Raw genomic sequence first — 15,680 nt, forward strand, 5'->3', positions numbered from 1 at the left:
GAGGAATTGACACAGGTGGGAGGGGGAGCGCGGAGGAGGCGCTGTTGACGAGGGGGCTGGCGAGGGGAGGAGGAGAGGAGCTCGTTCCAACCAACATGGCCAGCAAGATGTCCCCAACAAACAAAAGGCAACCGGGGATATAAACACCGACCATTCACCTCCATCCAGCAAGAGCATCGCCATCATGGTGGGCGCAGACCCCCACGCCCCGAAGGCTGACCTCGCCCAGAGCACCACGCGTGGGACGGGGGTGGAGGAGGAAGAGGAGGACGGGGGTGTCTCGTCGCAGTGCCCCCCGCCCCGGGGAGCCAGGCACCCTGGGCTGGGGGCTCGCCCACAGCAGGCAGGAATCCCCGGCTCGGGGGAGGAAGAGAAGGGGCGGGCGGCGCGGGCCCTGCGCTCGCTAAACTTTGCTGGAGGATCTCTTTTTCCCCTACGCACCGCGCTTCCCCGCATCCGAGGGGGCCGAGCGAGGCGCCTCCTCCGGCAGCGGGCGGGTCGGGGCGAGCGGCGTCCCGGGCTGAGGGGGAGGCGAAGAGAGGGGCGGGGCGGCCGGAGACAAGTTCCCCGGGGGAGGAGAGAGGGGCCGGAGCCGAGCTCCTGACAGCAGCCCGGGGCTGAGAAGGAGGAAGAGGAAGCGGCGGGGTGCTTCCCCAAACCCGCACCCACCCCGCGGACCCGCCGCCCCCGAACCCCAGCCACCGGGGAGAGGGGAAGGAGCGAGGGCCGGCAGCTGCGCGGCCGAGCTCCCCGACTCCGGCGCCTCCGCATCCCGCTCACCCACTGCCCGCCTCCTTCCCCGGCCACCCCCGCCCGAGGCGTCCACAACAATAACACGCCGGGGACCGGACCCGTCAGCGCCCCCGAGCCGCCCGGGCCCGCGGCCCGCCGCTGCCCGGCCCCCTCCGCCAGACCCGAGCCCGTTCCGCCCCCCCCTCCAGGCTCCAGTGTGCCGGGCCCGGACGGGCCCCGGGGCTTAGCCCCATTACCCCTGGCACACGCAGTGCCGTCTCCGCGGCCGAATATTAGAAGTGAATTCGAGCTGCGCTTTACCTTTAGTTCCGCACTGTCCGCCATCTTGCGACTGTCAGCGCAGGCGCAATGAACCCCGCCGGGGGCCGCGGCTAGTCCCGCTCCCTCCCCTAGCCTGGCCCCGCCCTTGTCACCGCCCCTTCTCTTTCCCTCCACCTCCCAGACCCGCCCAATGCGTTCGGAGCCCCGCCCTCAGCACGCACAGCAACGAGAGTGGCACGTACTATTTAAATAATGGCGCCAAGAGGACTGGTTTGACAGTTACTCCCCCCTCCCGCCCCGCCCCGCCCCGCCCCGCCCCCCAGGTAATCTGTCTGTTCTAGGGGGGAGTGAGTGTAGGTCCCTAAGCACCACTTCCTCTCGACCTGCTTCTTTGGACGTTAAGCCCTGCTTCGGACCTCTGAGGCTCACTAAGCATCATCCAAGGAACCCTATTAAAAAACCAACGAGATCCCGGAGAAGCATCAACGACGCCTCCCTCTGTACCCAAACCCCGGGACTGCGGGGCCTGGCGGGGGGAGGCATCCCTACTCTTCATCACTTCCACTGCCCATAGGGCCGAGCTCTGGCACCTCCAAGCAGAGGAACGGGGGGAGCGCAGAGAGGAACTCACCCGGCTCACACAGCCAACGTGCTTCAGAAGCAACACTCGAAACCACGCCGGGGGCTCGTTCTCTAGGCACAGCTGCCCCGAGGAGCACGCAAAGGGCCAAAGACGCGGGAGCCTCCCGCTGTCCTCAACTTCAGGGCCCAGCGAGCCCCGTGCCTTGGTGCGCACCCGATCCGTGCAGAGCAAACAGCGGCGTCTCCGAGGGGGGGGGGGGGGGATGGGCAGGATCCGGGTGTGAGGTGTGAGGTATAAGAGCTGTGATGGGGGTGTCGGAAGGAAAGGCTTCCCTCGTAGGACGTCAACCGATCTGCATCCGTTGGGACTGCCATTCTCCGCTTCGTGCCCGAGATGGACACGGCACCAGGCGCTGGGGGGCTAGAAGAATAGAACTAGCCGAGTGACTGCTGAGCAAGCCAGGTGACCTCACTGTCTGCCTCTCTGTCCTCGTTTGTAAAATGAGCCAGGAAAGGCAAAATCACTCCAGTGTCTTTGCCAAGAAAACCCTAAACGGAGGGCCAAAGAGAAGGAGCATTGGTCGGCAATGCACTCCTTTTTATTGTTATTTACCTTTTCCTTGAACGTGTCTGGTCGAACCAAAGAGATAAGAAGTTTTAGGGAAACAAGAAAGTTGTCTAGTATTCCCTTTCCATTCATGTACCTTTCCTGTTCTCACAGTCCTGGCAACCGGTCGGGCATTCAGTCATAAGCATTTATCATCATCCAATCTCCTTATATTAACTTATATGTGTCCTGTGAGGCTGTGCTAAGAACTGGAACTGCAAAGAAAGACAAAGCTTTGGAGAAGCTCACCGTGCAACAGGAAGAGTTATAAACAGAGGAAGCCACGCAAACTTTAGAGAATAGAGGGAAGACCCAACATTAGAGGATGGCATAGTGCTTCCTACCGAGGTATTTTAGCCAGAACTTGAAGGAAACTAGAGAAGTTTCTCTAAAGAGACTTCTGAAGGGAACGCTTTGGTCTGGCGAAGTCAGTCAAGTTGTCCCCCAAGTCTTTCCTACATTACCCTTTTCCCTTTCTCTGGTCTTCACCTCTTCTGCCACTACTGCAACTTTTTGTCTAGGAGCCAATGTCACTCAACGATTCAATAAAAATTTATTGGGTGACTGATATATGCAAGGCACTGTGTTCCACGCTGGAAAAACAAAGAATAAATGCATGAAAAAAAACATTTGTTGCATCCTTAATATGTGTCAAGACCTGTGCTAAATCCTGGAGATTGAAGAAAAAAATGCTCCCTGACCTCAAGGAGCTTACATTCTAGTGGAGAAATAGAACACATGGGGGAGTTGATGACCAGGCAGGTGCACTTTGATTCATAAAGTTACTGGGATGGTGAACTGCATTGACCTATATTAAAAAAAAAAATGGATACCGACATCTCACACCATATACCAAGATAAGGTCAAATGGGTATGATTTAGATATCAAGGGTGATACCATAAGCAAAGTAGGGGAGCAAAGAATAATTTACCTATCAGATTTATAGATAAGGGAAGAATTTATGACCAAACAAAAGATAGAAAGCATTATGATATTTTTATTTTAAATTTAAAAGTTTTTACACAATTCCAGTGCAGCTAAGATTAGAAGGAAAGCAGAAAACTTTTGGGGGGGAAGTTTTATGGCAAGTTTCTCTAATAAAAGTCTCATTTTTCAAATATTTAGAGAACTGAATCAAAATTTATCACAATTCAAGGCATTCCTTGTAATGTTCTCTCTAAAATGTAATGTTATCGAGGTTTTCTTGGGGTCTCTGTGAGCAGCCTTCCTTTCAGTTCAGTAATCACAAGTGCCTCCAGGAGTTAAAGTCCAAATCCTTTATTGTCTCTTTCAAAGTCTTGTCTCCTTTCCTGGGGCCCGTTAGCTTTCTTAGAGGCCTGTCTCTCTCCTTGGTTCTGAGAGCTTGAGCTCCTGCCACCAGTCCTTTGACTCTGCCAGCTTCTGCCTCTAGCTCTCTCTCTCTGAATTTCAATCCTAGTTAAGGCTTCTAGTTTATAAACTCCACACTGAGTACACACCAATCATTACATCACTAGGAAACCATTATTTGTTGTAGGATTAAATCAATGCTAAACTAGATTTAACCATTGTCTCCTCAATTCCACTTAGTACCTTTTTTCAAGTTCTGGCCCATAACAATTCCTCAATTGATAAATGGTATCCACTTCTAGAAAGAACTGAAGGGGTGTGAATACAATAGAAGCATACTTTTTCCCAACTCTATTTTGGAGGGGGTTGGTTTGGGTTGGGCTTTTGTTAGTTTTGGGGGGTTTTTTGGTCTGTATTTTCTTTCACAACATGGCTAATATGGAAATATGTTTTACATGAGTGCACATGTATAATCTATATAAAATTTCTTGCTTTCTCAATGAGGGGTGTGGGGAATGAGAGAAAAAATTTGGACCTCAAAATTTAAAAAAAACAGAACAAAAAACTTTTACATATAATTAGAAAAAACATTTTTTAAAAAGAAAGATTGAAACAATAGAATAATAGATTGACACAGCTTACATAGGAAAAATGGTAGAATTGATTTGACTATATAGTTCAAGATTCCAGAACTAGAAAGAGGAAGGAAGAGTGTAAGGTTAAAGATCAGGAGCCTATGGAGGAACTAGCAGGAGAGAAGTGAATGGAATCATAGCCAGGGCTTTCCTGAAATAGTCAATATTCAGAAAAAGGAGAGGGAGGGATCCACTGAGCAGAATTTCCTCTGGATTAGGAGTTCTTAACATTTTTTGGTGTCATGGACCCTTTTGACAATCTTGTGAAGTCTATATATACCCTGTCTTATAATAATATTTTCTTGTCTACAATAATTATTTTTTCAATCATATACAACTCTTATGACTCCATTTGGGAGTTTTCTTGGGAAAGATACTGGAGTGGTTTTCCATTTTCTCCTCCAGTTCATTTGAAAGATGAGGAACTAAAATTAACAGGGTTAAGGGACTTGTCCAAGATCACATAACTAGTAAATGTCTGAAGGCTGGATTTGAACTTTGGAAGATGAGGCTTCCTGTTCCGAGTCTAGTTGCCTGTTAATAATTGGAGAAAATGCTAAAATTCAGTGAGAAGTTAATGAAAATAAAAGTATGTTTCCCTTCCTCCCAGTTCAAGACCCCCTAAAATCTATACATAGATCCCAGGTTAGAAACTCCTTTCTCAAAAGCATCTGTGGCTTGGGTAAGAAAGAGGTAATGATTCAGGAGACTAGAAGGAATGGCCCTCTAAAGATGCAAGAGCACAAAACCAATAAAGTAATTCCTACTTTTAAGAAGAAGTTATGTTCTACTTGGGGAAATATGACAAATATATGGATAAATAAATAAAAATTATGCACAGAGTTACATAAAAGTTACTTTAGTAAGGATAAAGCATTAATAGTTGAAGAGATATCAATCATTTATACTTTACTGTGAATGAATTTAAGCAAAATGCTATCTTCTCAGTAATGTTGGCATTTTAAGCCTTATTTCTAATTATGAAATGAAAAGCTTTGTTCCAAGTTAAAACAACATAGAACATGTTGATTAACTGATTGACTGATAAGTAAATGTAATTCTGGTCTTTTTCCTGCTGTCCCTGAAATCACTACATAGCAGATAGATATTTCACTTTCCTTGCCTGGTGCAAGGCCTCCTTGCTCTTGACATATTGAGTTATATCCCTATTCATTTACAATGAATGTCCAAATACAACTGTGATGCACAGTTCTTATGAGGGTCTGACCTAATGGCTTCCTACTTCAACAACTGAATTGAATTGATGCAAATGCACCATCCTGGAAAGGATGTCGTGTCCTTTCTATAGTGGCAATAGTAAAAAAAGTGGATCTAAACAATTTCAGGTAATCCTCACACCCACAACACTAAGGTATTTGTCAGGTAACCTATGGAGGTTTTAAGGACACAGAACAAGTACAAGTAAAAGCTGTGGTCCACAGCCCTCAGAAATTCTATCTAGCATCCTGATATCAGAGGGATTTATATAATCAGTTTCATGAAGGGATCTGATCATGGAATAGACTTTTGCAAGAGTCCAAATGTAAAAATACTCCTAGGATATTTTTGTTCTTAAGGTAAAATGATGGCAAAGTTTTTGTAAACTTGATAAATATCCCTGTGCCATAATGAAATTAGGGGTTCATTTAAATAAGAGAAGAGGGTATGAGAAATTCATATTCAAATTCAAAATAGAGCTACTAAAACTCAGATATCTAAATTGTTTAGAATATTAAAAAATACAGATCACTCCTTAGAGGATTTTAAATAGTTCAAATAATTCAATTCAGTTCCACAAAAAAAGAATCTATTAAGTCATTCCTATTTCTATACTCCAAATTTCCTGTAATCCCACCAATAGCTTCAATACCCTCCTCCTCATTCCAACTTTCATTTTTGTATTCCCTACAATATGAGGTCCAGGGTGTTTTACTTGCTTGTATAGATACTGAGAGTAATTAGCGCTGGACTTGGCACAAAGTAAATGCATTATGCATGCTCTTTATTTCCCTTCCCAATCAATCCTCCACTATGCTGGAAATACTAAGGAGGGAAAAGTTCCTGCCATCAGGGAGATTACATTCTGGTGTGGGGTATATACAATCCCGTGCAGGGGAAAATAAATATAAAGTAATTTTAACAGGGGCAGAGTAATAACAGTTGTGGGGAATCAGGAAAGACCTCATGTAGAAAATGGTATTTGTGCTCAGAAGGAAGCTAGGGTTTCTAAGAGATATGGGAGTATATTCCAGATATGAGGGTCCACTTGGATGTACAAAAATCACTGGGAAGAGAAATAGAATGTTGTTTACCAGGAACAGTTGGGAGACCAGAGAGAGGGAGAATAATATAATACTGGAAATGGAGGTAGGAGCCATTTTTTATTAGGAGCTAGAGGTATGAAATTGAAATTTATTTTAATTCTATTTTTGTTAAGACTTAAGCTAATGGTAGCTAGGTGGTATAGTGGATAGAGTACCTGAAGTCAGGAAGACCCGAGTTCAAATTTGACCTCAGGCACTTAACACTTTCTAGTTGTGTGACCCTGGGCAAATCACTTAAGGGAAATCACTCAGGGGAAAAAAGATTTAAACAAGCTAGCATAGATTTAATATCCTCCCTCATTAAATATGCCTAAATTCCTTACCTTGCAAGTTCATTCAGGTTACCTAAATCATTTAGGTCATGATTCTACTTTTGTGACCTGTACCTCCTCCATTGTGACTTGTAACCCACTTTAGTGGCAGCTAGGTGGCACAGAATTTAGAGCAACAGGCATGGAATCAGTAAAACCAAGTTCAAATTCAGCCTCAGATACTTACTGATTGATTATTTCATAAATGACAGACAAGTCATTAATCCCATTTGCTTCAGTTTCTTCATTTGCAACAGAGGAGGAAATGGCAAATCACTCCAGTATCTCTGCAAGACCACTCCAAAAGAGGTTATGAAGAGTCAGACAAGACTGAAACAAATTTATAAGGCTTATAGCTTCACTTATCACTCACTTTCCAGAGAAACTTGATTAACCTAAATATCAGTCTCATTAGCTTAAAAGTGTTGAAGCAATTCTCATTGCTTGTAGAATTAATCCATACAGCTCTTCATTGAGAAGGCTAGTCAATAAGAAGATGGCAACCTATGCTGTTAGAAATTTTGCTCTGTCATCTTGTTAATCACATGAAAGATCCTGTCATCCCTAACTTGGAGTCTTTGGTCATGGAGAAGACATTTGCCCCATTTGTTGCTAGCCTTGCTTATAAATGGATGAGTCTTGAAAGTTGCCTTTCAACTTTCAGAGGTAATGAGGATGCAGAGTAAGATAGTGGGAGGCTGTGTGAGTGGAGAGGATAACAGAGATACTTCTCCAGGATGATGAAAAAACTATTCAGTGAAGTATGTTAAGGAAAGCAAGGGTGCAACCTATTTGTTTAGGTGACATTGTATTGTGGTAGAAATCACAATGAACCAGGAGTCAAGAAATCTGGATTTTACTCTAAACTGAGTTGCTAATTGGCTGAGAACTTTTATAAGTCTCTGGTCCTCAGTTTTCTTATCTGTCAAGTGGGGATAATAATAAGCTCTACCAATTAAGGAAAGTGCTTTAAGGAAATGTTAAGATTGTGGCCAGAAGGAGCCTGGTCGACTTTTACTAGATCAATGGTCTAGAGCTAGAAAAGCTTTATAGAGGATAATTAGTTTAAACCTTCTTTCTATAGATGAAGAAAATGTGACTAACGGAAGATAGGGGACTTATACATGAATAACTTACCAGAAGTAGGATTTACATACAGGTTTTTTAGATTCTCAATTCAGCACTTATCAAATTTATTCACTACATTATGCCTTTGTTTAAGTGTCATCTATGTGTAAAGCAAGACACTGTGATTGATACTACTTTGAGGCACTGGGGAATTAAATCCTGTCTTTGGAGAATAACTGAATGCCTTAGGGAATAATTGACTGAATCTGGCTAATGTATATTTGAACCACACCCTTAAACTTTAAAAGGTACAGATCCCAGAGGAGAGAATAACAGTTAAGAAAAACAGAAATAAGAGAGAAGGAAAGAGAAACACAGAGACTTTTTTTTTCTTTCCTGAAGCTACATGATTCCTTGAAACACAAAATTCCATGGAAGGTGATATTGTAGTGGACTTGGAGTTAAGAAAACTTGAGTTAGAATCCTGATTCTGACCATAGATGTGTGACCATGGAAAAGTCATTTAATCTCTTTAAGATTTAGTTTTCTCTTCTTCAAATGGGATACTATCTCACAAGGTTGTTGTGAGGTTCAAATAAGAAAAAGCATTCAAAAGTAATGTGCAAATTTACAACTTTGAAGCACAAATGTCAGTTATTATTATTTTCTTCAGGGAAATGTGTCTCAAGGTATATCATGAAATTTTACCTAAAGATTATGCCTAGGGAGCCACAGAATGTTTTTAGCAGGAAAGTGAATCTATGTTTTAGGAATATCAATTTGGTAGGTGCATTAGATGCTAGGTCAGAGAGGCACAACCAGAAACCAGGAGACATATTAGGAGTCTTTTAAAATTGTATCTGAGAAAAAAATTGATGAGAATCTAAATGAGAGTAGAAATTACATGAGTAGGACAAAAGAGATGCATGATTTTTCCCACCTTCATGCTAAAAGAAAAAGCTACAATATTCTTATCTAACCAAATGCTGATAAGCTAACAAGTAAATGGACTAAGTGTAATTTTGATTACAGCAAGTCTATATTGGGGCTAGCTCCAAACAACCTCAGGAAATAGTCAAATACTTATTATGACTTTCTTTTGATAAAAATCATAGATCCTAAATATTTTTATGCATTTTGAAAGTTTTAAAGGATTTTATAAATATAAATTATGATAATTTCTTCTGAAAAAACACCTTTTTTAAGTTATTGTTTTGTTGATTGTCTTAGATTAAGAAAGTGATGGAAAAATATTAATGAAGATTAAATGTAAAACTATTGTGTTCATTTTTTCCCCAGAGAGCTAGTTAAATCACAACACTGCTTTGTGTGTGTGTGTGTGTGTGTGTGTGTGTGTGTGTGTGTGTGTATAATGAAATAGATGATAGTTGATAGATTGATAGCTCAAGTGATAGCTCAAGAGATAAATGATACTTTGGGAACCTAACCATAAATAGTCTGATATTCCCAGGAGGTAACCACATAAAGGAACAAGCCAAAAATCAGATTTATAGGAAACTTCCAAGACTGAACCCAGCTTCTGTAAAGCCAGAGCTTGGGGTCTTATGTGTAGAGGACTACAGATATTGGGGAAACTCTGAGAAAAGTATACTTGAAACAAAGATACTTATAGCAGGGTATAATTCAGCATGAGTGATGAGATGATGATTCTCTAATTCACATATACTTAGTATGATGATATAAGGGTTCTACAGTTGGCACATGCTCAGTGTGTTATAGTGATGTAATTGTACTACGGTATTTAAGGGCTGAGAGGACTGCAAATGAGATATTCCATCTTTGACCATCCTCCTGGTGGCTCTCCTTCCTCCTGCACTCCTCCATTAAAATCAAGACTGGGTCAGACTATGACAGACATAGATTGTAAAAGAGACAATAGAGACTTTAGACTCTATTCCTGACTATCCTTGTGATGATGATCCTGCTGAGACCAAGGCCAGTCCAGAGGACCTCTAGAAAGTTATTCTGGACATTACAATAAAGTTTTTTTTCTACTTATTTATCTTCTAATTAGACACATTAGAGGTGTCAAAGATGGAATGTCTCATGTCCTCTCAGCCCTTAAATACCCTATTACAATTACACCATTACAGCATCCTGATTACAGGTGAACTAGAGAATCATCATCTCGTCAATCACACTGAGTTAACATCTTGCTGTAAGTATCTTTGTTTTAAGTATACTTTTCTCAGAGTTCCCCAATATTTGTGGCCCTCTACACTTGAGTTATGGTTATATATCTATGCATACACAATACACATACATAAAACCTATCATCTACTTTCTTTTTTAAAAAATATTTTATTTTCCCTTCCAATTACATGTAAAATATCATCTGTTTTCAAGGAATTTAGTATGTGGTTGCTAAGATAAGATGTACATAAATAACTAGAATTAAGGCACTGGAAGATATCTGCTATTTTGAGTGGTGAAAATAAAATATAGAACTTAAAGTCTTCTGACTTCTTGAGCTCTGCTCCCATCCCTATGCTACTCTTCATATACTTTACCTGTAGCACATGCATTATCAAGGAATTTGTTTGTAGGCAAGTTATTACTGTGTCAGGACTGTAGGGACATGTATAGCAATTACCTGGGTTTTTTTATGGCTTTTAAAACATCTCCCCTATAACATTATGTGGGTGCTTATGAAATTAATGGGTTGAGTCAGTACCACAGAGCCTAAGTGAGCAGTTCTAGCATGCAAAAACGAAAATTTTTTTCCCTCAGCTAAAAACTCTCCAGGAAAGCCTAGTTTTTGAATGAAGTTGAAAGAATGGTTTGATTTTTTTAAAAAAGAAACTATTAAAAGGGACTTCTCTCCAAACCCTCCTCCCCCTCGAAATGATGGTAGATTGAGGAACCATGAGTATAGACAAAATGTAAGTGTATTATCTTGAGGATTTCAAAATTTATAAAAGACCATAGTGTTGGGGGTTTTTTCAGAAGAAATTATCATAATTTATATTTGTAAAATCCTTTAAAACTTTCAAAATACATAAAAATGTCTAGGATCTATGATTTTTATCAAAGTCATAATAATTTATATTTATGTAATACTTTAATTCTTTCAGAATGCTTTCTTCTCAATCATCCACTGCAATGGGGAAGTGGAAGTATTATTACCCTCATCTTATGAAGGAAGATATTGAGGTTCAAAGTTGTTAAGTGATTTGCCCATGATCACATAGTTATTAATTACTGGAACTAGGATTTGATCTCAGATGTTCTGATTGGAAGTTCATTACTCTTTTTTTTTTTTAATACTATACCATACTCCCTATGATAAGCATAAACAATAGACAAATATTTTAATCTTAGAAAGAGTATATTGTGATAATTATCAAGGACTCAGGCTATGAGAACTTTTGGCAAGTCATGATCCCTTGGTAGTTCTAAGGTTCATCTATAAAATCGAATAGATCATCATTTTTCCAACTAAGACCAAGGCTCGTCCAGAGATCCTCCAAAAAGTTAGTCTGGACATTACACCTATTATCTTAAGAATATAGAACCTTCATCTGGGAAAGGTAAGCTGGTGATGAAAAGAATGGATTCATGAAGCACAAAGAAGAATTCTTGGAAAAACTGCACACTGCAGAGAGGTTAAACCAAGAAGAAAAAAAGGAAATGATCCAAATTAACAGAGTATAAAATAATAATAAAGGAACTAGCAAAGCTAAAACCAAAACCTTTTCTCTTTAAACCTTTTCCTTTTTCTGATTTATCTATTTTTTGTTAATGCCACATATGCAAAGCACCAAGGCTTTTAGGATTAAAGATTTCTTCAATAATCCCTTTCTTTGGGTTGCCCATTCCTATACTGATCCCTACCTTCAATCCAATAAATAGGAAAGTCCTTGATTCTGTCTCCAACATGCCACTATAAACTGTTCTCTCCTTTCCTTTTCACTGCTCTGGGTTAGGCTTTTGTTACCTTTTATCTAAATGACTTACAGTAGCCTTCAATCTTCCTACCTCTTGTGTGTGCCCTTTCATTCACAGAATTTACAGATTAATCTTCTTAAAATATAGTGTTATTTATTGTTTTTTCAAGGGGCAAAGATTTTAGCTCTGCTAAGATCTGGCTAAATACATTAACAGTCTTTAGCAAGAAAAAGGGATTTTAGTAATTAACAAGAGGAGAGACAAGTTCCCTAACAGTAACCAGGAAAAACCATTAAGGGGAAGATGCCATAAAGTGGTTTGATGCCATTGAGCAGGCTAAATTCACAGAGAAGTTTAGCAGACTAAGGATTAGTGGGGGAAGAAGAGTATGCCATTGACTGTTAAGTTAACTCTAAAAGGGATTTAGCATCCTAAAAAGAGTTAGCAAAGATCTACAGCATGAGCGGATTTCTAAAATACAATTTAAAATTAGCAAGCATTTATTTTGTCTCTTCACTCCTTCTATTGCCTCCTTAAGGGGAAAAAAAGGAATAAAAAACCAATTTAAACATATATGCATAGTCAAGTATAGCAAATTCCCATATGAAAAAGGTACCTTTCATTATGCATATTTAGTGTATCACTTCTTTGTCAGGAGGTGGGTAGCTTTCTTCTAGCATCAGTATCCTGGAACCAGATTAGATAACTGTATTGGTCAGAGTCTCATCTTTTGAAGTTGTATGATTTTACAATGTTTTTATTACAGTATAAACTATTTGCCTAGTTCTGCTTACTTAACTTCGCATCAGTTCATATAGGTCTTCTCAGGTTTCTTTGAAACCATTACTTTATTATTTCTTACAGCGCAACAGTACTCCATCACATTTATACATCACAAATAGTTTAGCCATTCTTAATTGATGGAGGACAAGCCAATGGAATTAGGGATCAATCTAGAACATCTTCCTAACAGAGAAAGAAAACAGAACAATGGTAAGGGGGAAATCCAGGAAAAGTCACAGTGAGTCATCTGTCCATTTTAGCTGGGCACAGAAAGACAGGAAGGAGAGCAGGGTCAAGTTAGGAGTACTCTGTGAGCAGAATACTCCAGAACTGCAGGGGAAGCTGTAAACCATGATGAGAGATCTCAGATCCATAACTGGATATTCCCAAACTCATACTATAGGTACTGCTGGGGGATGGGTGCCAACTGGAAGTTTTTGTCATCCATTACCCAGTTCCAGGTCATAGATTCATGGCAGTGTGAAGGGGATCTCCAGTGACATCTCCAGTAAGGAAGTTGTGAACAGTATACAAACAAAGGAAGTTCAGAAGCCAGCAGCTTTAGCCAAAGTAGAAGTGCATGTCTAAGACCTCAGAACAAAGCAGGGTGTCACTTATACCTAGCTTACCCTGCAGGTGAATGACCTTGGGAATCCCAGATCAAAAGGAGAACATATAATTCTATCACTTTAATCAACAAGCTTTCCAGTCACTGATAGGGGTGGAATCTAGAAGCAGTGCAAGAAACCTTAATTTAGAATGGCTAAAGTCATCCACTGCATCCTAGGCCATTGCCAGGCATCTTGACTTTTGTGTTTCCACTAGACTTCGATGAGTGGAAGAGAGAGTGAGACTTTTGAATTTGGGAAGTTCTACCTCACTCGAATCCAGCTTACTCCCAAATCAAGACATGCCCCTCCTGATGTCATTGGTCATCTCTGAGAACAAAGGAGAAACAATAAGTCTTTCCCATACCCAAACCCAGCAGCAATTTACAGAGTTCAGACCAGGAAAAACACTCACATTTTCTCTTTGATGAGAGTATTTTGGAAGCATTGAAACCTTGTAAGACCCCAACCTATTCCTGAGATCCTGCCCCCAAGAGAATGATTATGATTTAGAGAAACACAACATTACACTAGAGTAATACAACACTCAAAACTCAAAAAAGGAGTAGCACATCTGTCTAGAACTTCACTCCATAAGTGCCACAGAACCCAGGCCTAATATAAAATCTGAGGGCAGGAAGTACTATGGAAGAATGGGCAAGGGTGCTCAAGAAACAAAGGCAGACGAGAAGAACTCCAAAACATCAAAAGCAATTTCATAAAAAAAAAAAAAAAAATATATATATATATATATATATATATATATATATATATATATATATATATAGTGGAATACTATTATACTGACCTCTTAGGGAATAGACCAACCCAAATTCCAGGGAATAATACCCACTTCCTGATAGAGAGGTGAAGTTCTCAGAATGTAGAATGCCAAATATTTTTTTTAGGACTTAACCAATATGAAAATTTGTTTTGATAGACTATAAATGTATATAGTGGTTTTCGTTTATCTTATGTTCTCAATGAGAGGGTATAAGGTGAATCTTAGCTAATTAAAACAAAATATGTACATGTGCATCTATGTATACACACTCACACATATATAATATATATGTATACATAGTACATGTCTGGGTAAGTCCTTTTTCTCTGCAAATTATTTTATATTAACTTATTTCTATACTGCATTTGTTCTGCATTTTATTTTTGTCTTTGTAGTTCCTAGTGTTTAGCAGAGTATCTTGCTCATAATAGTCTCTTTTTTTCTTTATTTAAAACTTAAATGCAAAATTAAAAAAAAATAGAAAAATAAAAAAGAGATAATTATGTGTACAACAGAAGATAAGAAAGGATTAAAATATTAAAAATAAATTTTCATTTCAGGAAAGCATATATAATAATAGAAGATAGATTAAACTATCCATCTTTTCTGTTTTTCCTTGTGGTTTTTCTTTTGTTCTTTTCTTTGTACTTTTACTTTATTCTTTTTTTCCCTTTCCTTCTCTCCAACTCCCCCAAGCAGGTTACAGTTAAGTACAGATATATTTGTGTACACATACATACAAACATACACACATATATATACATACACATTTATACACACACACATATATATATATATATATATATATATATATATATACATAAATACCATACATCTAAAACAATATTAATATGGCTGACATACAATGTAGATTTCTCTCTTTTGATTAAATTTTTTAAAACTTTGACTTTTTCTGAGATTAATGATTGCTATTCCCCCCTTTTTCTAATAGATTCAACTGCTAATCATTGTTTTGTATATATATATATATATATATGTATAGTTTTTATCATTGTATTTGAATATATCTCTTGTTTCCTATCCCTGCTAATTCTTCTACTTTTTGCTTTGCCCTTGCTTAACTTGCTCCCCTATCCCTGCCTAAGGATCCCTCCCATAACTCTTTTCCTTCCCACTTTATCTCTTTCTCATCAATCTACACACCCTTCCATACCCCAACATTCTATTCCTTCCCCTCTTTATAAGTTTTGGCTGCTATACCCTTATATATATATATAAAGAGAATTAACATATTAAAAATAAATTTTCATTTCAGGAAAGCATATATAATAATAGAAGACAGATTAAACTATCCATCTTTTCTTTGTTTCCTTTTAGTTTTTCTTTTGTTCTTTACTCTGTACTTTTATTTTATTCTTTTTTTCCCTTTCCTCTTCTCCAACTCCCCCAAGCAGGCTACAGTTAAGCACAGATATTTGTGTACACATACATACATACATACACACATACATACGTACACATTTATACACACATATATATACATATAAATGTATTGTTCCTTCTTTAATCCATTTCTGATGTGAGTAGTATTTTAGAAATATTAGCTCTCCTCCTCCATCTAATTCCTCTGTGTTGGTTCTTGCTCTTGAATCTTTTGAGAATCACATCATATTCAGTACTATTCCAATCTTTCTCTTGGATTACCCAATTACTATATGATTTATATTTCTACATATAAAACACTTTGTCCTTATTGTGTCCTTT

At 39.4% G+C, this 15,680-nt stretch overlaps 1 protein-coding gene across 10 annotated transcripts in view; it reads right to left on the minus strand.

The window, feature by feature from the left end:
• The window catches only part of PIAS1 (protein inhibitor of activated STAT 1), a 193,548-nt gene that overhangs the window by 165,398 nt on the left and 12,470 nt on the right, over positions 1-15,680 (minus strand). Inside the window, exon 1 of one of the 10 annotated variants that reach the window (XM_074294718.1) lies at positions 1,054-1,206. The exons of 2 other annotated variants lie outside the window; for them this stretch is intronic. In XM_074294718.1, coding sequence (XP_074150819.1) covers positions 1,054-1,077 — 24 coding nt within the window. In that variant the 5' untranslated portion in view covers positions 1,078-1,206. Of the gene's footprint in view, positions 1-151; positions 1,207-15,680 lie in introns of those variants that run through there. 7 more of the 10 variants (XM_074294713.1, XM_074294712.1, XM_074294710.1 and 4 more) reach the window with 7 other exon arrangements.

This window comes from Sminthopsis crassicaudata, chromosome 2, assembly GCF_048593235.1.
Source record: "Sminthopsis crassicaudata isolate SCR6 chromosome 2, ASM4859323v1, whole genome shotgun sequence".
NCBI lineage: Eukaryota > Metazoa > Chordata > Mammalia > Dasyuromorphia > Dasyuridae > Sminthopsis > Sminthopsis crassicaudata.